Source organism: Lissotriton helveticus, chromosome 1_1 (genome assembly GCF_964261635.1).
Source record: "Lissotriton helveticus chromosome 1_1, aLisHel1.1, whole genome shotgun sequence".
Lineage (NCBI taxonomy): Eukaryota > Metazoa > Chordata > Amphibia > Caudata > Salamandridae > Lissotriton > Lissotriton helveticus.
The window spans coordinates 1,841,230,981-1,841,255,459 of record NC_136057.1 but is presented as its reverse complement, the minus strand read 5'-3'; the positions used below and the strand labels follow the sequence as shown (position 1 = coordinate 1,841,255,459).

The 24,479-nt window shown below is 45.5% G+C and overlaps 1 protein-coding gene across 1 annotated transcript in view; it reads left to right on the top strand.

The window, feature by feature from the left end:
* The window catches only part of CNN3 (calponin 3), a 186,540-nt gene extending 162,783 nt beyond the window's left edge, over window positions 1-23,757 (top strand). The window contains exon 7 of the mRNA XM_078641278.1: window positions 22,627-23,757. Coding sequence (XP_078497404.1) covers window positions 22,627-22,974 — 348 coding nt within the window. The 3' untranslated portion in view covers window positions 22,975-23,757. The remainder of the gene's footprint in view (window positions 1-22,626) is intronic.
* The last annotated feature ends 722 nt before the right edge of the window (window positions 23,758-24,479 follow it).

The following is a 24,479-nucleotide window of genomic DNA, read 5'->3' as shown; positions in this document are numbered from 1 at the left end:
CCAGTCTGCCTTTTCCCTTATTTAGGTTTGGAGTGGTCTAGACTAGGCCTCTTTATGCAAGGTGTCTTTCAGCTGACTCAGTGTTACTTCATAATATAATTACATTAATTTCCAACTTCTCCGCTTGCTAAAATGTCATGAGTACCTAGAGTTTGAGGGAGGATGCAGTTTAATGCCTACCCTTTAGCTGATTGCTCAGGCCAGATACACTGGAAGAAGAGGTTCAGTAATGCTAAATCACTAGAATAGATAGATGGGCTAGGGGAAAAACCTTAATCTAGGTTTAATGAATGCTATTGGGAATAACCCAGTTGCTTTACTTGTATTGATAAGTAGGTTAGGTAATCAAGGGACAAGGAAAATGCTAAATCTACAAATCATACCAGAATAAAAATTTAGAAAAATTGAAAAACAACCAACTATTAAGCAAACGATGAATTTTTAATGTGCAGCTGTCTCTGCTAAGACCAGACTTAAGTTTTTGATACAGGTGCATGCTTCTATGTGGTAACAGGTTAGTTATTTTATTGAAGGTAAAGAAACAAATGCCTAGCTTAGCATAGTTATGCATTCACACTGAATGACACTGCACCCAATCTCCTTTGGAGGCCTGGACATTCCTCTTGTAAACACCATCTCTTCAGTGGAAGATGTCAGCCGCTTGAGCAATGAATTGCACTTAGGTGGAGTGGTAGGAGGAGAAGCCACACCGATAAATGTTCAGAGAAGTAGCCTTTCAATTTCCACAAAATTCAGACTTCCTGACTACTGTGACATTAATTATGCATGTAGGTCTTGTCTGTGCTATATCTCGCTTTGGTTCATGTCATGCTATAATTCTAGTTTGTTCATTGTGTGTTTTCAATGTAAGTAGGTAGAGCCCATAGTAAATGCACCATTTCGGCGATGTCGTCACATTCTGCTGTAATCTATGGGACTGCTGGGGAATGCACTAGTTTATGCTTGTGGTATAATAGATCAGATGCTGTGCATTCTACCAACTATTGTTTGTTGGGTTTTGAATCTCTAAAAGTGTTCTTGTTCAAAGAATGTGTTTGGTTTTTAGCATGCAGCAAATTACCTATATCTCTGAATCCCACAATGTACCATGGCATAGGGCCACACATTTTTTCTGTCATCTGGTTCAGACTAGAAAACATTACGATACCAAAGATTTTGACATCGTAAGATGGAATAAGAAGCAAAGCGAAACCAGAGAAGAACTAGATGACCCCATTTCGGGAATAAATGGGGAGATCAGGCATCATAGATATTGATTGGGACGGGTATTGCCCCTCCCAACCACTAAAACCATCCAGGACAAATACTACAATTGAGCATGCCAGTCATTCAGTATTGTAAAGGGTCAGCCTCAAGAGTTCTCACCTCAAAGATTTTTGGCTAGGTTAGTGGCCTTAAAACGAACCAATCCACTATAAAGTAAATCAAATTCATGACACGAGAAGAGTTCTTAAGACCCTAGCTCTTAAAAGTATGTACAGGTAATAGATGTAAATTAAAATAGAAAATAAAATCTTTTGAATGGAGCCACATTTCAACCGTACAAAATGGTTACGTATTACTTTAATCTGCAGACACTGAGGATAATGTAGATGCTATTGAGCAAAGGAAAATTCATATTGAGCAAGTGACTGGCCATATAGTGGCAAAATCACCATGAAGAGGCTTACTTTTGCACCGGCTATTACCCAGAAATCTGAGCATTACACAGAAATCAGAGCATTACCCATACATAAAGATTGGGATATCTGACATTCCAACAGGTGCTCCTGACACTAGGTCTCCACATAAGGGCATGCATTCAAGCTATGAATTGCAAAGTGATCTATAGCTGTGCATGTTTACTCATGTTTATATGAATGGTTGTGATGGGGTAATGTTGAGCAAGATATCACAAATGCTATCACACAATTCACCTCCTAGCTTCAGTATTGATATAAAGATGTTCCACTCACCACCTCTACAATTTAAGACCTTTTCTAGGAGCCACACTAAAATCAATCTTGGCAAAAGAATACCCATCTTAGTGATATTGGTCCTGAACCTGTATTTTAACTTTGGCACATACTAGCCATAGGTGCACCGTTTTGACTTTTTGTTTTTCTTATGTAGTAGTAATCTCCCTTTATCTGTAGGCCTTTTAAACTTCCTCATCGCCATTTTGGACGGTTGCTTCTCTTCTGGTGGCATGATACCAGGTCGCCTGTTTTTTTGCCTTACTCTGCTCCCTTTTTAGTGTTATCCCTTTTGGCTTTCTAGCTTGAGGAACGACCTTCCAAGCATGTGCTGAGGTCCATGACACTAAAGTACACACTGACTTCACAACCATTCACTTTATGCTAATGCTAGCTTCCAGAACGATTCGTCCCTTCATTTTAGCACCCCCATTTATTGCTCACATTTGCACTTATACTTGTGTTTGCGTGTGGAAACGTATGTTTAAGTTTGTATTTTAACTTTCATGTATAATGGCTCCAGGTGCAGTTTTTTTTACATCTATTCTGTTTTGTGGTAATCGGTCTCTTTTTTGCTGTAGGCTTTTTAGAACTTTCTTACCCCTCTCAATGAGCTTTGTGTGGAACTCCTAATTTTAGGCTGAGATTTTTCCTCCTGTATTTTTACCCGCTGATGCTCTGCTTTTGGTACTGATCTTTTCAGCACCGCCAAAGACCTGGGACCCAAAAGCACACTGGCTGGTCAGCTGTTACACAAAAGGAAAGTCTGTTCGTGCCCGTACATGCCCAGAGGAGAGTCGTGTTGCCTATTAATTTATTTTTAATTGGAGCTTATGTAAAACACAGCAAAGCCACGTAGGTAGCCTCTGAGCTCTTGGTTTTCTTACAAAGATTAGAGGTGGGTCTGCATGCGTTTGGTGACCGCATTAAACCAGTGGGGACCCCTTTAAAAAATGCAGTCCACCTCAGGTAAGCTTCTTTAAATGTACTAAATCTTCATCACTGCCAAACATTTCTGCTAGTAGATGTTAAGTCCTAACTAATGTGGATACATTTCTTTGTCCAATTCTATGTTGGAAGTTAATCCCAATGTGGTCACTCCTGGGTTTAACAGCTTTTCTTTAAAACAAATATGTATATATAATACATTAAGATACCAATAAATGTTTATTTGATTAACACTTAATCACTGCTTAATCACACTATTGAAATTTGCAACCAGTTCATAGATTATGATGTAGCTATTCTGTTTTAGTGAAACATGGTTCAAAGACGTGTCTCTTATGCCATGATAGAAACTACCTCTTTATTACTACAAGTCTCACTGGTCGGAGTTGTGTGAGAGAAGCAGGGTGAGCTTTGCTCTATTTGCAAAAAAGTGCTTTATTTCTGCATTTCCTGTCTACCTGATGGCAATGTCCTAGTCCTCTACATCTCTCTATGCATGCTCATGCATGCTGCTTTACCATTTCCCGGGTAACATCAACATATCGTTGAGACAATTCTGTGATTTCATTGTAACCTTTGCTACTGCTCAATCTGCTCCTATCTGATTTCAACTTTCACTTCACCATCTCTTTTGAGCCTAATGTGCTTGCACTAACTGATTTGCTAAACTCCTCTGCTTTGTTGCAGTTCTTACTATCTGCAACTCATGAGGCTGGGCATATTTTGGTTTGGATCGTTGCCCCTGCATCTACCCTCTGTTCATATGCCTTCATTGGCTTATTTTAAGTTATCCTATGATCAGCCTCTTCCAACTAATTAGATTTCTGAAAAATATGTGCAACCATATCATAAGGTCATAACCGTTGGTCTTGACTTGATCTCCTCTACCAAAATTTTGTTGGGTAAATACAAAGCTTTCCCTGGGTTAAATGGAAACTCTTTAAAAGTACTAAACCCAATTTCAGACTACATACTGAGTTTGGCTAAATTTAAACTCCATTGTTAAAAATAAATGTACCCTTTGGAGAGGTTCTGCAAATAACAATTCACGTCAGGTGTACAACCACATACATATTCACTTTCATCAACACTCAACACAGAATGTTTAAAGCACTTATAATCAAACAAATGAATATAATCAAAATATTTTTAATGAATATAAAACTGTACAGATATTAGCATCTAAATTTAAACTCCTAAAGAGGCACCCTATGATTTTTCACTAAATCTCCTGTGCCAATGATAAATAAATATTTAAAATCATTAATGAACTCCCCTTCAGTAATGAGAACCTCCCTCTGGGGATCCTATCACAACAATCCTGTGATGAAATTGCAACATTTTTTGTTTGAAAAAGAATCCAGTGCATTAGGGAGAATATTACATAAGAACAATATTACATTACCTCCCATTTATCTGACATTCAACTGGCAATTGTTTGTGCTAATTTCCAGTTACTAGATCTGCTGTTTGTTTTCTGTATATTTGTATTCGTATCCTAATAATACAACGTGTAACCTGTTTTAAATGAAACTTAACTCATGTAGTCACCTGCATCCCCAGTTCTTGTATTGCCTGCAAATATGCCCGTCTATTTCATTTGTGCACTCGCAATACATCCATAACATATTCAATACACGTGTCCCCATGTGCCTCCCAGCGTCTTCAGCCCCCTAAGGATCTTCTGGAATTGACCACAGATAGGCTGTTACAGGCCCCATATATCCTTGGGCCTCGATGGTCTCTGCAATTTATCTGAATATAGTTCGAACTTGAGACCTGCAGTAGGCCATATCTGAGAGGCAGTTGTTTTTGGAGGGGTTAACCCTAATGTTCCAGTGTGGGGCCACCCTTCTCGTTGCCAGCAAAAGGGCCGCTGACACAAATCTACGGTTAGCGGTTTGGAGATCTTTGACCAATCCCAGCAGGCAAAAGGCAGGGTCGCAGGCCACCGATTCTGACACTATATCGGTTAGTGGTACAAAAGGGGGTGGTGATGGACGGAGCATCTGAATCAATCAAACACTCACACCCAGTCAAAAGATCTGGGTTTGATCCATCACCGTTCTTTAGCCCACTCTGCCACCCCAGTTCAGACATGGCTATATGCAAATCAGTCTGACCCTGTGCCTCATGGGAACAGTCCAGCCCGAACTGCCAAGCCATGCCTTCCCTGGACCGGAAACCAGCTTCGGAGGACCGGTTTCTGGCATTCCAGCCGTCTTCAGTCCGGCTTGCTTGAATCCAGTGGCAAAGTGAGCAAGGGACTCACGTCTGAGCATACCCTGCCACACTTATGGCGGCCAAAAGCGGTACAAAAGGGGGTGGTGATGGACGGAGCATCTGAATCAAACACTCACACCCAGTCAAAAGATCTGGGTTTGATCCATCACCGTTCTTTAGCCCACTCTGCCACCCCAGTTCAGACATGGCTATATGCAAATCAGTCTGACCCTGTGCCTCATGGGAACAGTCCAGCCCGAACTGCCAAGCCATGCCTTCCCTGGACCGGAAACAAGCTTCCGAGGACCGGTTTCTGGCATTCCAGCCGTCTTCAGCCCGGCTTGCTTGAATCCAGTGGCAAAGTGAGCAAGGGACTCACGTCTGAGCATACCCTGCCACACTTATGGCTGCCAAAAGCGGTACAAAAGGGGGTGGTGATGGACGGAGCATCTGAATCAATCAAACACTCACACCCAGTCAAAAGATCTGGGTTTGACCACAGATAGGCTGTTACAGGCCCCCATATATCCTTGGGCCTCGATGGTCTCTGCAATTTATCTGAATATAGTTCGAACTTGAGACCTGCAGTAGGCCTTATCTGAGAGGCAGTTGTTTTTGGAGGGGTTAACCCTAATGTTCCAGTGTGGGGCCACCCTTCTCGTTGCCAGCAAAAGGGCCGCTGACACAAATCTACGGTTAGCGGTTTGGAGATCTTTGACCAATCCCAGCAGGCAAAAGGCAGGGTCGCAGGCCACCGATTCTGACACTATATCGGTTAATCTCAGTGATTTGAGTCCAATATTGCATTAATGAGGTACATTGCCAGGCTAGGTGCAAGACGTCCGCCTCCACTGCTCAACATCGCACACAATAAGCATCAACACAAATTTGCAGAGCTTTACTGGACTATATTACATTTGGTGTAGGAATTTAAAGTGTAGTATCCTTAAATAATAATTGGAGGTAAACGTGTGTAATTGCGTGCAGCAGAACTTGCACCCTGTCTCATTAATGAGGTGGATGAAGTATGTTTGCAAACAAGCATAAAACTTAGGGCAGTATCTCCATCTTCAAGACTGCTATTCTGTCCTCTAATGACAATGGCAAACGCGACCATCTAGAGACTTCGGGCCAGATGTAGGTCGCCAATTACCGGTCGGTAACGGCCGATTTCGGCCGTTACCGACCGGTAATTGGTTTTCGAGATGTAGGGGCAAATATTTTACAGATTCGGTAAATTTACCGAAACGGTAAATTTACCGAATCTGTAAAATACCGAATCGGTAATTTTACCGATTCGGTAAAACCCAGATGTAGGTAGCACTGTTGACAGTGCTACAGGACTTCAGAATTCGGTATTTTACCATCCAATTGGGTGGTAAAATACCGAATACAGGTGTGCATGCACATCTGTGCATGCACACCTGTGCCATGTGACACACAGACATGCCCTTAGGGCACACATGCCTGTATTTGGGGTGCTAGAGGGTGTCAAAGTGACACCCCCTGCACCCTTGCTGTAATCGGTATTTACCGATTCTGTAAATACCGATTCGGTAATGCCCATTGATGCCTATGGGCTTCAATGCCCATAGGAATCAATGCTGAAAGGAAGGGGTCCCAGTGTGTCAAGGGAACTACTTTCACAGTTTAAACAGAATTAATCAACAACAAATATTTGGGTCCACACGGTTTAATTCACAGTGGGATAGAGTATATTATACATCATATAGAAAGCAATAAACTGTATTAAGCGTCATACAGTGCCCCAAGGAAGGAGAAGGAACGTGATAGTGAGGAGATCGTGAAGTGGAGGGATTATGTGACAGTAAAATCAGTTGTTTAGGCATTTATTCATGCCACCAATGGGGTAGCAACAACTTGCATATCACATAGTAAATTATTCAAAAAAGGCATACAACACCAAGTACAGCATATATACAAATGTTGGTGTGAGGTTGCCATTGGTGGCATGAATAAATGCCTAAACAACTGTTGATTAATTCTGTTTAAACTGTGAAAGTAGTTCCCTTGACACACTGGGACCCCTTCCTTTCAGCATCTATTCAACCCAGGTCCCAGTGACTACACATGGGTATACCCCCTTGTTCATAAACCATAGGAATCAATGGGCATTACCGATTCGGTATTTACAGAATCGGTAAATACCGAATCTTAACGATTCGGTATTTACCGATTCAGAAATACCTACATCTCCCCCCATCTATTTTACCACTTCTTAAATACCGAATCGGTATGATTCGGTATTTAAGAAGTGGTAAAATAAAATTACCTACATCTGGCCCTTTGTCTTCTAACTCAAAAGGGTTCTGCCATAGTTGGATCTTACCACTGGTTTGGGGTCTCTATGTATCCATGCTCCCAACTATTTTAAAGGGTCCATACCCGCACTAGCGGGAATTTAATTGATCACTATTGAGACATAGGTGAAGGGGGGAATGTAACTGATTTCGGTAATTTGATACTTGGACCAGAATAGTGCTCAAATCTGATGTATTGCAGAGTCACAGGGGGTAGGTGTACCAGAGATCCTCTAATGTATAGAACCATGTCGTCTGCATAGAGGGTAATACTTAGAGTTCGCAGGCGAAACTGTAAAGCAGATGCTGCATGACTCTGCTGGATGATGCACACTAGTGGTTTTAGTGTTAAAGCGAATACAATGGTGAGGGGTTAGCCCTGTTATGTACCCCTGTTGATAGGAAAAACATTTGACATGTGCGCATTAACACGTACCCGGGCCATTGGGTCCATATACAGTAGGCGGATCCAATGGAGGAATGCCTCTGAGATACCCATAGGGGCCTTGATTGCAAACATGTACTCCTGTGCAATAGAATCAAAGGACTTGTTGGCGTCCAACAGAACTGCCACCGCCTGAAGGGAAGTGTCCAACTGATGTAATAAGGCAAATACGGTGCATAGGTTGTGCGAGTTGTTCGGGATGGTATAAATCCGGACTGGTCCGATAGTCAGTTGGGAAATAAGAGGTTAAAGTGACATAGCCAGTATTTTATCTAGTATTTTTGTTTATTAAAGGTAGTGGTCTGTAGGACTTGCAACGTTCAGGTTGTCTGGTTTTAATAAGGTTACTATTAAGGCCTCACGCAAGGAGGTGGTAGAATCTGTTTCTAAGAAGCCTAGTCCTACATGGCATGTAGGTGTGGTGCTGGGAGCTCAATGAGTTCCTTATAGAATCCTCCCGTCAGGCCCTCTTGGCATGGAGCTTTACCGTGTTGGAGGGCGCGTATTGCTTCTAGGATGTCTTTGACGGTTGTATGAGGTACTCTCTAACCCAGGGGCAGGCATGCCAGTGCCACATCTTCAAGGTATATGTTGATGTCAGCTAGTGTAGCAGACCTGCGAGTGCTTTACAGATCAGTGTAGAATTGCTTAACCCCTTCGACGCTCATGACGAGCTGGGCTCGTCATGCAGTAGCCTCCTCGCACGCTCATGACGAGCCCAGCTCGTCATGTAAAGTGGTATCTGTCAAATTCCAGCACAGGGGAAAAATCCCCATAGCATTCAAGGTGTTAAAGACTGAAAGGATGGAGAGCTTGTCAGTGCTTCTGTGTGGCTATATCTACTATATTTACCATGTGTTCCGCATTCTTTGGTGCCCTCCGCTTGTCAACTAGACGAGGGCCAGGCCGTTCCCCTCGCCATATTCACGTGCCACATGATTGGACAAGAACGGTGCTTCTTGTGCCACAATGTCATTACATTCCTTAAGGTGCTCTGATAGATGCCAGGGTAGTCCATCTGGGGTGGCACTTGTAGTCCCGCTCTAGGGAGTGTAGCTTGCTTTCTGTTTTGTGTTATTGAATGTAACAACTTCAACACGCCCGTCTGAGTGCTCCTACAGATCCCCTGATTGCGGCCTTGAATGCCTCCCATAAGGTCTTTCCCCTCCACAGTCCCAGCATTTGTCTCAAAATATTCAATAATTGCTAAGCGTACTTGTTCTCTGAACACAGCATCAAATAATACTATGTAAAGTGAGCAGGGGAGCGGTTAGGCAGTGTTGGGTGCAGTAATACTGGCGGGTGATCTCATAGTGTTTTAGGTCTGTGTTTGACTTCGTCCATCCACTGGCACACCTCTTTAGTTATCGGCCAGTAGTCTAATCTAGACCATGGGGTGCTGTGTACTGATGACACAAATGTGCCCTCGCACCTGAACTATTTTCGTAGCTGCCAGACATCAACCAGGCTGTATTCCTCCAACCCTTCTCTTATAAATACCTGCAGCTTTATTGGCATGCCAATCTGACATCACTGCCCTGTCTGCCATAGGATCTAAATGTGTTTAAAGCCCCTTCTCACATTATATTGACTGGGGACATAGTGTGTATGTGTGGCCATGTGGGCGCGAAACAAATCGGTGCCATCCACATTAGGTGCGTATGTGTTGATGAGTGTGATGGAGGTGCCATGGAATGTCTCCTGAACGATCGCCAGTCTTCCCTGGTCATCTACCAAGGAGTGTGTACCCGTAGTTATGCTTTATTGGGGTACAGTGAGATGTCTTGGGTATCATGCACAGAGTTAGACTGTGTGGGTGATGCATTGGTGATGCACAAATAAACGAACCATTAACCCTCCCCCTACCCTTTTTAGCATTCCAAACCTGCTGAAGACATTCCCTTGCACAACAAGTAAAGGCAAAAGAAAAACATACAAAACAAGCATTGGCATTGCCAATAGGTCTCACTTGCGGGACCTTATAAGTATTTAGTTTTGCAGCACAATATCCCACAAGCGAGACCTATTGGCAATGCCAATGCTTGTACTTTTAATTACTGCTCTAAACCGCGTCATGGCAGTTTTAAAAAATAGAAAATGGTAAAATAAGAAAGAAAGAAAAAGAGAAATGCATAGAAGCATAAAAAGACAAAAGAGAAAAATATATGAGAAGATAAGAGAAATTAAAGAAAATTAAGGAACAAAAAAAGAAATTAAATAGTGAGAGCAAAAAAGGACAAGGAAATGACGAGCAACGTGATGAGAAAGGGAGGGGGAAAACAAGAAAACGATGGGAAGCGAGCAAAGGCATTAAAAAACACATGATACAAACGGTGCGAGGAGGTGGCTCAACATCTAACGCTGCTGCCTTTGGTGCAGGAAAACAGGGTTCAATCCTCGGGGTGGGCTGCATCATTCCAGTGCCTTTTCATAATGAATAAACTAAAAGTAAATAAGTAAACAGCGTCGGGTAAGGGCAAGAAGCTGCCAAATGTGGAAATGCAAGCCGGGAAATTGAAAGTATGGCCGGCCACCGGCCAGCCATGAATAATTAGGGGAGGAGAAGCTGCAGAGCACACGCTGGGCGAAGTCCTTTGATGTGCTGTGGCCGTTAAAAAAATGCAATTAGGAGGGAGGGAGGCTGATGCGCGTGCTTGTTTGATCACGTGATTCACGTGAACTTAAACAAAACCGCAGAGCAAGAAGCCCTTGGTTTCACGAGGATTTCGAGCACTTGAATTCTCGCTCCGCTCGATGCGCTTGCGCGCATCGATAGGTCGCGAGACCTAAAAATTATGACAAGTACAAATCTACTGATCAGGCTTATTGGGGTTCCTGCCTCTTGAGGGCTCGCCAGGCCCTTCACGGGTCAATCCATGTATGGGTAGCATCCATGCACTGGTCGTGCTTCACCAGGGATAGGGTTTTGAGGAAATCTGTGCCCGATTTGGGGGTCATGAAAATGCTCTACTTCCCATTGTAGTGGATACGAAGACGTGCCAGGTATAACATGGTGTCGCGGATTTCGACCTTTTGCCACAGTCTCTTTATGGGCAAGAACTCCCGGCGGCCACCTGAACCGTCACTGCGAAGTTCGGGTAGAATGCAATCCGATTGCCTTGGTAGTTAATGTCTTGTTTTTTACGTGCCAATCTAAGCACTGTAGCTCTGTCTAAATAATTTAATAGTTTCGCCATGATTGGGCATGGAGGTGCACCGATGGGGGAGGTGGCAGCACAATGAGATCTATGTGCTCTTTCCATGACCAGGCGACGTGACAGGTTGTCGATGCCAGACATTGGTTTCTACACAGGCTTCCATCTTTCCAGTGTTGGTCGAATCTGATACCCCAATTATTCGCAGATTATTCCAATGCAAGCACGCCTCCAGATCCCCGTTTTTTGGTTCAATCACTGCCAGGACCACCTCCATGTTTGGCATTTCATGCTTATGGATTGCAGTTCATCTTCCGTTGTAGAGATCTTCTGCTCCACTGCTATAAGACTCACTGATTGCTTGTCCATTTTGGCAGACATGATTCATACATAGGTTTAGGCTGTCAATCTTCCCCATCAATGGACTGGAGGCTGTTTTGCATCGCTAGCAGCATAGCTTCCAATGTAGGCACCCCCCTGTGAGCTCGAAGCCGGTTCGTGATCGGGATGGGCATCTTGTGTCGGCCTGATGGAACTCCTAGTCTCGAAGTTGAGGTGCATTTGGCTTCTGTCCGCCTTCCCCATGGTGATGATGTGCGAAACTGCAGCTGTATCCTCTAGCTGTTTATCACACAGTTGGCGTGCCTAGGCAGCGGCACAGCATACCTTTTTAACACGTTGGTCAAGAGCACTGCCATGTCGGGGGGGGGTAGGGGGGGTTATACGTAGGCCCACAGTTTCATCCAGTCTCCCATCGGGACCACATTTACCAATGATTTGTCTCAATGCATGAACATTTTCGCACTCAGCAGTTCCCCCAGCAGTAGAGCCCAATTTGTCTGGAGTATTTAGTTGTGCGTTCCCTCAGCGCAAGGACCAGCAACCTAGTATCTTTGTGTCTTCGTGACTAGACATGAAGACAGCACACTTCCCGTGACTCCAGTAAGTGATTTCCAGTGTGTACCTAGGCTATGTACTTGCCCTTGTCACCTGGAGCACCGTAGTGGGCAACAAGTCTCAGTTGGTGTGACATTCACTATAAATACGGCATCTCCGTCCGTAGACTGCTGAATGCTCACTGTCGTGTTGCATGGGGCCTAGTCCTAGGCATCCTTCCTTCTCAGATGAGGCCTCGCAGCCTGTCTTCCTCTTGCCAGATAGTTGGAATCCCACAATGCCTAGTATTTAAATTATTTTCTGGGCAATAATGAGCTTCGAGATGATACTAAAACATCTTTTAGACCTAATCAGAACACACACATCACTTGCAATCCTAGCTGATCGATGCTTGGGCAGCAGATTATAAGGTGACCAGAATTTGAGAAACCAAACCAGGGACAGGTCAGACATAAAGGTAGGACTAAAGCCTTTAGTCTTATTTCTATATCTGGCCTGACCCGTTTTTAGTACACCCTTTAAAAGAAAAAATAAATGTGTGCTAGACTTGTACATCTCGTAAAATGTGTGTGTTTATACACAAACTTACAAGGCTGTGTTTACGTAGCCTTAGCAATCGCAGGACCTCAACCTTGCACCTTCCCGCCCCCTCTTCCCCACTGTGTCTTTGCTGGGAGCAGGCAGCTACCTACTCCTGTGGTGCCTGGTATAAACAAATATTTTCATACTTCAGAGGCGCCTGAAAGGAGAGCACATACCTATAAATTCTGCTGTGCAGGAAGACTTGACATTTGTCCCAAAAAACGGAAATTAACAAAAATGTAGGGACAAAGGCCCCATCCGGGGAAATCCGGGACGTCTGGTCACCCTAGGCGTTTAGCGCATTTTCAGTGCATTGCCCTGATTTCACTAGATCTATCCCCGGGATTTAACTCTTGTCAATTCTAAACTTATAAAGGAAATTCAAGATGTCGGCATTCATGGTACTGTGCTAGAATGGTTTTCTTTTTATGTGGAAATGATCCCAACAAGTGGTAATGGGGGCCTTTTTTCTGTTTTTCTATAACACCTTGTGGTGTTCCTCATAGCTCTACCCTGACACCCTATCTTTTTGTATTCTGTATATGAGGTCTGTTCCTGATTTTATCCATTCTTGGGGCCTCACATTATCTATACTCTTATAGGTAGGTGGTTAAGTAGCGACGGTAAAATGCCCCTGAGATCAGGCAAAGAAAGACTAGTTCAAGTCTCGACTACTAATGGGGTATTTACCGGTACCATTGACCACTTCTTTAAACGTACAACAAGGATACTGGAAAAGGAAATAGCCTCTGTTGAAAAACGGCTCTCTATTGATTTAATAACTGGGAAAAGGTCCTCACTGGGGAAAATAGGGCAGACTGTATCCCCTGTTCCACTATGCAAGCTCGACCCCAGTGACAATCTATATAAAAGCCCAAATTTGACCCCAGAGAACACAGAATTTGATGTCGCAACCCATGACCTGGAGATATCAACAGGTAGTTCCTCTCTCAATGACTTATTGAACACCAATAACACAGCCGATCTTTCTAGTTCTATAGCTAGTGGAGGGATTACTAGTCCAATTATGGTATCACCGCCCAGACCCATTAACAACAAGAGAAAGAGGGTAGAGATAGTTCAGAAGGGGGGCACTGCGAAACTATCTAAAAATAAGTGTACAAGTAAACTCACTTTGAATTCAATAAATCCCTCTTCCATAGTTTCTGGGCTTATAACTACTAGCGATCAAGCCAATATTCAACCCTCGTCCAAATATGATGACATCCTCCTGGGGAAACTAGAACTTTTGATGAAGTCATTATTGTTGCCATTGTTGGAAAGGACAAGGTTGCTAAATGATAAAATGGATCAGTTGGAGCTATTAGTTAGAGAAAACACGGCCCGGTTGGAAAAGAGCCCCAGAGTTCAGACTAATAAAGGGACGACTCAAACAGGAAGCCAGCTACAGCCCAATAACGACACGCCAAGGGTAGGGCCAACTGTTAACTCAGTACCCTAGTTGGACCAACAAGAACACCCAAAGCAGGGGAAAAATAAAGTCCCTCCCAAACCCAGGGGAAAAACACCTATAGTAGGTCTAGTCTCCAAAACACAGCCAGCCCCTAGTAAGATTAATAATGCAACCAAGCCTTTTGGTCAAGGCCAACCTGAAATGAAGTCTGTTAAACCTAGATCTCCTAGTGTTAACCTACCGCTCGAATCAGAACCTTATACCATCATTTTAACTGGGGTTGTTCCTTTGGAGGTGGGGAAAACCGAAACCTATAGGGATCTCCATAATAAAGTCAACTTCTGGCTTAACAAAAACAGAACCCTCCCACCCATGTCCTCCACTGAAATTCTTAATGTTAGGAGAGTAAATTGGGTGGGGTATTGCCCAAAAGACTTAGAGGGGGACTGTATTATAGTCCGCTTCAGGGATCCCTGGGTGGTGGACTTTATTAGCAGAAACCCAAGGTTTGGTAAGGTGGGGGATGTCCAATCGTTATCCCTGCATTACTTTTATCCCCAAAGAGTCAGGCCTAGTGGATTGCCTCACCAAATACATCCCCACCAAAATAGTAGACCTAGAGGAAGGTTTTGCCAGGGTCTGGTACCATTTGTCCTGTTTTATCCACCTCTCCAGAATCGCTATGACCTGCTTAGTGGTCTGGAAGGAGTTGATTGACCCTTGTGTATGATAGCCGACAAAAGCTGTAATAGTTTTACAGCCAATAGTTTAGAGGATACTCGGCTATCCCAAAGTAAGCTGAAGCAAATATGTTGCCTATACTCTTATAGCGATGATGGAGTCTATTCAAAATAGCACTCAATCGGATTATGACCTGTACTTAAAGCGGTCTATCGACAGTTAGGAACTGGATGTGTTCTCATTGGCTTAAGCTCTGAAAAGAGAACAACAAATATTGAATACACAAGGAAAATTTAATCTTTGGCATTCTGCTGTACAACCAGTAGACTTTGGCACTTTCCCTCAGCCACCAGACTTCGTAAAAAACCTTGGTGTCTAATGTGACGCCATTCTTATTTATTTATTTTTTTTTAAATCTTTTTATTAGCAGTATAGGTGAGTACAATTGCAGGTATTACAACTCAGCCATAAATTCTACAGTCCGATATGTACACATACCTCCAGTATCAAGTTCAACAATTATACGTTTTCAATTTTAATCCCAATACTTCCATGCTGAAACTCCCCCCACCCCTTTCCCCCCCTCACCCAGCACTCGTATGTAAGCACACTTAAACTAGATGTCGTATGGCTCTACCTAGTACGGCTGTTTTCAAGTTTGGACACCACTCAGATCCCACGGGGATCACCTACATAATAATTGCGTAATGTTTCTGTACATTACACCTAGAACACCATCCCTCCATCCGAATGCAATTTTGCGCTAACAATAGAATAATCCACACACACTGTTAAGCACATTAATCTTCATCCTAATCGGCTGCACATGGTGAGTCGGACGCAATGTCCCCTTCCGCTACAAATGCCCCAAGTGTAGCATGCCAATCCAAGGATATTGGGGTTTTCCTGAGTCCCCTACGCTCCTCACGCTGCAGTGTCTCCCCCATCTGCCTTCCCCCAGCGCAATACCTCTGCCCTCCATACCTCTGGGTCAGGCGGCCTAGCCCACTTCCAACGCATTGTTATTGTGCGTTTCGCAAGTAGCAGAGCCAGATCGGCGAACCGTGTAGCTACACTTTTCCTGCGCTCTACAGGCCCTAGCCCTAATATGGCATATTTTATGGTGTCAACCGGTTTGGAAGGAGCCAGTTTAAGTAGCGCCTCCTGTATCGTTTTCCAGTAGTACCCTAATTTCGGGCAGTCCCATATCCTATGTATCAGCCTTGCGTCCTCTGCACCGCATCGGGGGCAAGTATCAGCCGTGTTAGGGAACATAGTGTGTAATCGGTGAGGTGTTGGGTACGCCCTGTGTAGAACCATAAGTTGGATGAACTTAAACTTCGGGTTTCTAGACACTTTCTTCGGGAACTTGAGGATCCGTTCCCATTCCTTATCCCTGACCGGTCTTCTTAAGTCTCCCTCCCATTTGGCTCGTAGAGGCTGTAACGAGGTCGCCCTCCCTGCTCTAATGCCATGTGTAAGCCATTTAGTCAAGTGGCTGCCCGCTCCCATGAGATACTGCATCGTCAGTAGCGGATTCGCAAGGGGCTCTTGCCCATTCGGTGCCCATGTCGTCTCTACATACCAACGCACTCCGGCATGCAAAAGGAACATTCCTCCTGGAGTATGATACGTGTCGAGAAAGGCCACGAAAGGCATCATCCGGCCATCTGCAAACAGATCCCCAATTTGTGTCACTCCCGCTTCGTGCCATATGGTGAGTGGTTCGACAGCAGCCCCGTCCCCAGTGGAATACCTAATAGTGGTATTGTTGGGGCGTATGAGGGCGTATGAGGACGTAGGAGACGTGTATTTCACTGCCTTCCTCCAGTATTTAATCGCAAGGCGAAGCAGCGGAGGTGTCGAAACGGGGACCTCCGAACGAGGCAGTAGTAGGGTATGGACATTCCCCCTTGACCAGTCCGCCCTCAACATGTCAATTTCATGCAAATTACGTCCAGCCAACCAGTAAGCCAACCACTGTAGTTGGCAAGCATAGTTGTATGCCTGTAAGTCCGGGACTCCCATACCTCCAATATCAGTGGTGAGCTGCAGCTTGGACAGGCCGATGCGTCTCCGCCCCGAGCCCCACACCAGTTCCGTTAGAATCGTATCCAGCGTCCTAAGGAGTATAGCAGGGATCACGAATGGCAGGCTCGTGAAATAGTAGATTAGCCGGGGTAGTACAACCATCTTGGAGATGGCCACTCTGCCCGCCACTGACAGTGGCAGTGCGGTCCAGAATTGTAACTGCGATTTCAGTGCTGCTATTGCCCTTCCCAGGTTACCGTCGATCATGTCCGCAGCTCCCCTATATACCTGAATCCCCAGGTATCGGAAGGTTGTGTCCGCCATTTGGAAAGTGTGTGGTGCAAAGGACAGTGGGGTGGTCGCACCAGTGGCATTGAAGCAGTATCCATAAGACTTAGGCTCGCTAATGGTGAGGCCCGACAATGTACAAAAGTCCTCAAATATTTCGGGGATGGGGTCTAGGTCACCCCTCAGATCCCGTAGGTATAGAATGATATCGTCTGCATATGCCGACACCACGTGAACTGCTCCGGCTCGTTTTATGCCCCTGTGGTGTGCCAGTTTCCTAAGTTTACAGAGCAATGGCTCCAGTGCCAGAATAAATAAGAGCGGGGACAGCGGGCAACCCTGCCTGGTACCCTTTGCAATGTCCAATTTCGCCGAGACGCACCTGTTCGTACGCACCCGAGCTGTCTGATGGGTATACAACAATTGGACCCAGGCAAAATATTCGGACGGAATCCCAAACTTTTCAAACGTCGCAAACATAAAATCCCACCGAAGCGAGTCGAATGCCTGCTTCAGGTCTAGCGAAATACAGCCCTCTGTTCCCTCGCCCGCCTGTTCGTATAGCATGAGTTGGCTTAGCCTACGTAGATTCATAGCCGTACTTCTGCCAGGTACAAACCTGCATTGGTCGGAGTGGATTAAGTGTGGGATGTATTGAGCCAGTCTCGTCGCTAGGATCTTACTCAATACTTTATAATCTGTGTTCAGTAAGGATAGGGGCCTGTAATTAGCTAGGTGCACTTCCCGGAGGCTTTCTATTACATTGCGTCTCCTGTCAACCCGTGTGCCCATTGCCTCCCCTCTGATCGACACTTTAAATGCGTCCCATTCCACTTGCCTGGAACTGGCCGACCCTGTGTTCACGCTAAAATAAGTTGTAATGGCATCCGAAAGTGATGTCTTAAAGACAGTGTCTTCCAGCAATTCTGCATTGAGGCGCCATGTCGGTATGGGCGTCGGGACCCTGCCCCACTGTAGTGTGACTTCCACTGGGTTATGGTCAGATAGGGTCTTACCCATATGTTCCGCTAAAAGAACCGCCTCTAGCAGGGGCCTGGTACAGAAAACTCGGTCTATTCTAGTGTGCAATCTATGGGGCGGGGAGTAAAAGGTGTATTCTCTGTTTAACAAGTGTTTGCTACGCCATGTGTCTGCCAGATCCCACCCCACTGCCCATTGCACTAGTGCGTCTGCCTGCCTTCTACTCTGTGGCATGCAGTGGTGGGTGCGACCTATCCAACGATGTATCCAATACCGTGTTAAAAGCCCCGCCTATAATCCACTTGTATTCCGCCCAATCTGCCAACACACCATTCACGCTGGCTAAAAAGTCTGATTGGCCGGAGTTCGGTGCATACACACTGCCAAGCACAACAGGAGAGCCGTCCAGCAAACCACGCACAAAGACATATCCACCCTCCTTATCTATTCTCTGTTCCACCATCTTGAAGGGTACTGAGTTCCTGAGCCAAATTGCCGCCCCCCTTGAAAACACAGATTAAGAGGTAGCAAACAGCTGACCCTTCCATTTCTTTAGCAGTTTTGCGCTCTCTGCATTGTTCAGGTGGGTTTCCTGAAGGCAAGCCATCATGACACCTCTCCGGTTAAATTGCGCCAAAAGTCTGTGTCTCTTGTGAATGGACCCCATGCTTCGTACATTCCAGGTGCACAGTTTATAGGTATTAAGGGTCCCCATGACTGTCTGTGGTGGGCGTGTCCATCAAGCTTCGAGGTAGTAAGGCCATGGGTATGGTGTGCATTGAACCAAGTGCCGGTAGAACGTATAACTCCCTAACTTTAAGGTCCCCAAGTAGAAAAACCCGAGGTCCAAACCTTGGTGCCCAACATGGGCAGTAATCAAACCAGAACTTGTCTATATGTTGGGGGGGTGTTGTCCACGTACACCTGCCCGGTACCTGCTGGTGGTGTTACAGCGTGCCCTAAGCTGGTGTGTTCCCATTTCCCGTCCACCCATTTTCGTCCCTGTGTGTGCGATTCATACATTACCACCTGATGTCTTCCAAGGGTGCAGTCAAAGATCGTTTGTCATTTGCGCCGTGATCTTGGGGAAGAGCTGCAGGCTGTCCGCAGAGCCAGACACCTCCGTGTGTGTGTCCGAGGTGCTGCCCATATCCGTTGTGCCTCTGGCATCGTGTGCGGCCAGAGCTGCCTCTGTCAGCTGGACTACGTTCGCCCTCTTCCCAGACCGATTCGACTTTCTTCTCCCACTCGTTGACGATTCCTTCACATGGTCCTCTCCCGCATTGGTCCGCTGACGTTCTTCCTGGTGTGTGGGCTCGCCACCCTGGTCCTCTTCAAATGGATCTTGTGTAGTCGGCGGTGTCAGAGTCACCTCCATCCACTCCGCTGCCTCCTCAGGGGTGTCAAAGAAATGCGATTTATTCTCATACAGTATTTTGAGGCGGTCAGGGAACAGCAGGGCATACTTCAGATTTCTGCTCCGCAATTTTGTTTCACTCCTAGGAATGTAGACCTGGCTCGCTGCACTGCCGGAGTGAAGTCTGGGTATACTGAGATGGTTTTATCCTCGTACCTTAGTGGCGCTTTTTCTCTTGCCACTCGTAGCACTGAGTCACTGTCCTTATAGTGCAGGAGGCGTGCTATCAGTGGACGCGGTGGCGCCCCCGGCTTGGGCGGCTTCGCAGGCATTCTGTGCGCTCTTTCCACACTATACATCGGGGTTAGAACCTGTGGGCGGACGATCTTCTTCAGCCAGTCTTCAACGAACTGCGTGGGGTTTCTTCCCTCGCTTCGCTCCGGAATTCCCAAAATTCTCACATTGTTGCGGCGAGCCCGCCCTTCCGCGTCATCCATTTTGTCCCACAGCAACTTGATCTGTTTCTCCATGTTGTCGATCTTCGTGGAGTGGTCTGTCTGCTGTGGTATCAGGTCATCCAGCGCAAGCTTATGTTCCGACACCTTCTCAGCCAGTTTGTTGTGGTCAGCCCGAAGGAGCGACAAGCCAGTGGCCATAGTATCCATCCGCAATTCCAGTGCTTCTCTTGAGGCCCTTATTTCGGCCAGTATGAGGTCCAGTTTGGCATCTTGTGTACCTTTGCCCGTCGGTGGTATGATGTCCATGTTGGAGGAAGCCAGCGGGTCTTCCGATCCGGTGGACTGCATGTCCACAGTAGTGCCCTGGTCCTGCGTTTTGGTCCTGTGTTTCCCCATGGATCTCGTCTGCAGGGTGGCGGTGGCCCGGTCTCACCAGCCCGTCAGGTGAAAGTTGCGTGTCTGCGGGTGATTGCTCACTTTGCGTGTGCAGCCTCTCTCACCGGTACATGCAGTGGTCCGGTGGTATATGCACTTTGAGGTTGGAGTCACTTCCAAACAGCTGTTAGGTCCCGCTAGTGTCACAGGCCAGTACTCGTGTAGAGCGGCGCAGGTGTGTCCCCCAACCCCCCCCCCCCCCCCCCCCCCCGGCAGGGGTTTAGCGCTTCCCACCGCTCGGTGGGTCAGGCAGTTGTCGCTTACCGCGCCTCCGGAGCAGGTCCGCGCACACACCGGGCCGCCGCTCGGTCACACTCCACCGGTGGGGTTCCTCGAGAAGGGCGTCTCAGTATGTATTCCAAGGGCCTGCGGTGAGTCTTCTACGCTGCTATGCACCGCGCGCGGTGCTGTAGTTGCGCCCACCGCCGTGCAGGTGACCTCACGCGAATGCCAAGGCTCTGGGCTGTGTATTCCGCCCTGTGTGCCCTGAGGCCGTCGTCTCAAAATGGCGCCTCGCGCCACAGCCAGGCGCGAAAGCAGACTCCCCTCTTGATCCAGTCGCAGAGCCCGCCTGGAGACAGCACTCACCCCACGGCGCACAGCGGTGCACTCCGGTTCGCCCCCGACAGCACCTCTAGTCGGCCAGGCCTCCCACGCAGTCGTGGTCTCCCAGTCGGCAGCGCACCGGCCGTCCAGTCCGCGAGCGCCCGGATCCGGGCCAGGGGACACGTTCACTCCGTCCCGCTCGAGCCACCTCCGTGCAAGGATTTACTTTGCCGGTTCTGTCTTCCGGACGCCTCAGCTGGGTCGCGCAGTGCTCACTCCGCCGGTCCCTGTCTGTGTAGCGCCGGTCTCCGCCAGTCAGCTCGACTCATCGGCAAACTCCAGGCCGCGGCTCGGCTCGGGGATCCAGGCCGCAACAGCGCTTCCAGTCTCCCACGGCCCCAGGTGATGTTACGGGACGCTTGGTCTTCTCCGCTAGTTAGCCACCCTTAAAGCGTCTCTAGGGGGCTCAGTTGGGTGGTCGGGCGATGCAGGATGTCAGGATAAACAGCAAGTATTTCGGGCGTGGGACGGAGCTATTTCACTACACGTCCGCCATGTTCGGCTCGTGGCCACGCCCCCCATGTGACGCCATTCTTATGAAGAATTAAATTGCTTTGATGGCGTGGGTTAGCACCAATCGAATGAGTAAAATTCGACCCACACTGCTTTTTGAGTCTGAAGGAAGTTGATGCACTATTACAAATGGCTCCTAGGCTATTTTAATAGCATTTATCTGGTAGTCCACTCTTAATGTATCATTAATAGTATATCAAAAATTAGACTGCTCCACTCGGTGTTAGAATTTCTTATCGCTGCCCATACAGATTTAAATCTATAAAGTTTTATGAAATGCCCACCACTCAATTTTTAGCAGCTGTCCCAGATCTATTGTTAGCTGTAGCCATAAATACTATTCAAATAGAAAACCACCTTCTGAGTGCCATATGCTGCTGCAGTTTCCAGTGTTTCGAAGGGTCTTTCCTTGTGGGAAAGCTTTTTCTGTGCTGTTCCCATTGCAATGGAATGATTTTATTCTGATCTCTTGCAATAATTTTCCTCTACCTTCGTTTCCTAAAGCACTGAAGACTGTACTATCACAATTTATTGCTCTTAGATTTTTGCTCTTCCATACCTAGCTGAGATTAACCACCTCTCTCCGGGAGAAATATAATTGTTATATTAGTAGATTGTTTTGTGTTCCTTTTACAGTTATTTTTCTTTCTGATATGAAGATGATTAACATGAATCTGGCATCTAAAGGGTTGTGGAAAAAATCTATGTGATTTTATTTCCCTCAATAAAATGGGGAAAACGTGTCTGATGGTGTTTTTCAGCCACAACTACATTCCAGAAAGGTAATTAGAAGTTCTTGTCTCACATCTGCTGTTTCTTAGCACTGCCTCATGCATTTAAAATTAATGTGCTTTCTTTTACCACTGACAATGTATGGTTCTTCTAATAGAGCCCTGTCAAAATCATTTTGTGAAATGTTCTCCTGGTTGCTCATTGAGACACTTAATAAAGACAGGGTGCTTGGCCCGCAAGGCCATCTTTCTTTTTCCAGACATTTTTTTAGCTACTGTGCTCTGTATTCAGAAGGCGTTATTTTGCTTCATTAAGAACATGTCCATCAGAAACTGTCAAACAATCCTCTATTTTGGCTCAGGGATCTGATGCGGTCAGATTACGACCTACTCAAACCACATTCTGGTATAGAAATGCCACTAAACAGCATGACGTTGTTTCAAAGTATGTCCAGCTATTAGCTATGTAGGAGTTTGTGGGGTTGAAGGATTGTGCATGATGGTTTGGCTGTAGATGTTCATCACCTAAATTCCTTAGTTCAGCTTTACTCTTAAAAATGAAATCTGTTCTTTTACCTTTGTAGGCTGGCATGTCTGCGCCCGGAACCAGGCGAGATATCTACGACCAGAAGGGGATAATGCAACCAATGGACAACTCCACTATTTCACTGCAGATGGGCACCAACAAAGTAGCCTCCCAAAAAGGAATGAGTGTATATGGCCTTGGTCGGCAAGTGTATGACCCCAAGTACTGCGCTGCACCTACAGAACCAGTCATTCACAACGGAAGCCAGGGGACGGGAACAAATGGATCTGAAATCAGTGACAGCGATTATCAGGCGGAGTACCCCGACGATTATCCGGGCGAGTATCCAGACGACTACCCAAGGGATTATCATGGCCAGTACAGCGACCAAGGCATTGATTATTAGATGTGCATGGATTGATCAGTATTAGTTCTTATTTTATTCAATGAAGACCAATGTAGCCTTGTACTTCTTACCTGCCTTCCATACACAATATAACGCTTAACATACTCCAAGAAATATTGCATTCCATACATTCCCTGTTCCTGTCTCTTTTTATAAACCTATGGTTGCCTTTGGTGCTGCAAGGTTTATTTTTTTATTCAGCAGCATAATCGATAAATACATAAAAAGTCAAAAAAGAACATTTCGGCGGGTGAATTCTTTGTATAGCCAACTAAACGTTGTTTTTGTTGTGTTGTTTTTTGTTTTGTTTTTTTTGCAACTGTTTCATATAAATCTTTAAAAAATTTATTTTTTGAGTCTTGATGCATTTTAGAACCTGGTTTTCAGATAAAATGTTTTAATGTTCCTTATGTTTGTAGAGTGTGGTCCTCCGACTAAATTTTAAGCTGTGCTGGAATTTAGTAAACTAAACAGTGCTAAAATGTAAATTCAAACTTTAAAGTAGTTGAAAATGTACTTAATGGCAGATTTGAACATGTTCCTATCCATTATCTGTAACATGGAAGCTGTCCAAATCTAGCCAGATGTGGAACAGGAAGCTTGTACAACATTGTCTGATCTGAAGTCTTGCGTTCTGAATTTCGACAGTGCATTTACCTATTGTATGTGCCATATTGTAGCCTCGTAGGTTTACTTTTTAGTGTATTTATTGCCACACATCTCTGCATACACTGCTTTGTGTTTTTTTTTCTATGAATAAATGTTGCTTTGTCCCCACCAAAATTATGGACTTATAACAATTTTTTTTAGTCTCTTCGGCAATAATTTGAACTGCCGATCAGCTTGTAGCTCTTGATGACTTCCGAATCTCATAAGGAAACACAGGACTGTAATTTGATTTAGTGGTTGCAGGAAAGCTACACACGCAAAAACATGTAAGCAGCTTATCAGAGAAAACGTAGAGTTCGGTTATGTTGACTTATCTAAAAGTACCACTTGCCTTTCGGTTTTAGAATTGAAAAGGAAGTTTAACTGATCCGGTTTTAATTGCAAAACACAACTGCCTTTAATCGGAGTCCGGTTTCATATTGTAACTATGGCAGTGTACTCTTTGATGGGGGGGCTTTTTTGTGCTCACAAGCCAATGTTCGATTGTTAACTGAATCTTAGCTGTAGCGTTGCAACAAATATGACATAACGGAGAACAGAGTACATGTTATTACCCTATCACTCTCTACTGTTTTAGGGAACCTTCAAAGTACGAGGGTTCTTTCTGATGGATATTGATCTGAAGTGGAATTCTAGTCCGTATGCCTATGCGAAATGAAATTGTTTCACTCTTCTGTAATTTCGTTTTACACAATTTATTTTTATTTTTTTGCAGAGGGCTAGTAACTCAAAGTAACTATGCGAACCGGTCTCCTTTCCAATGTCTTGAATTACTTTTGATTGTGAGGTATGACCTAACATAAAAGTTTTACTCTCGATACCTCAAAGCCCGTTTC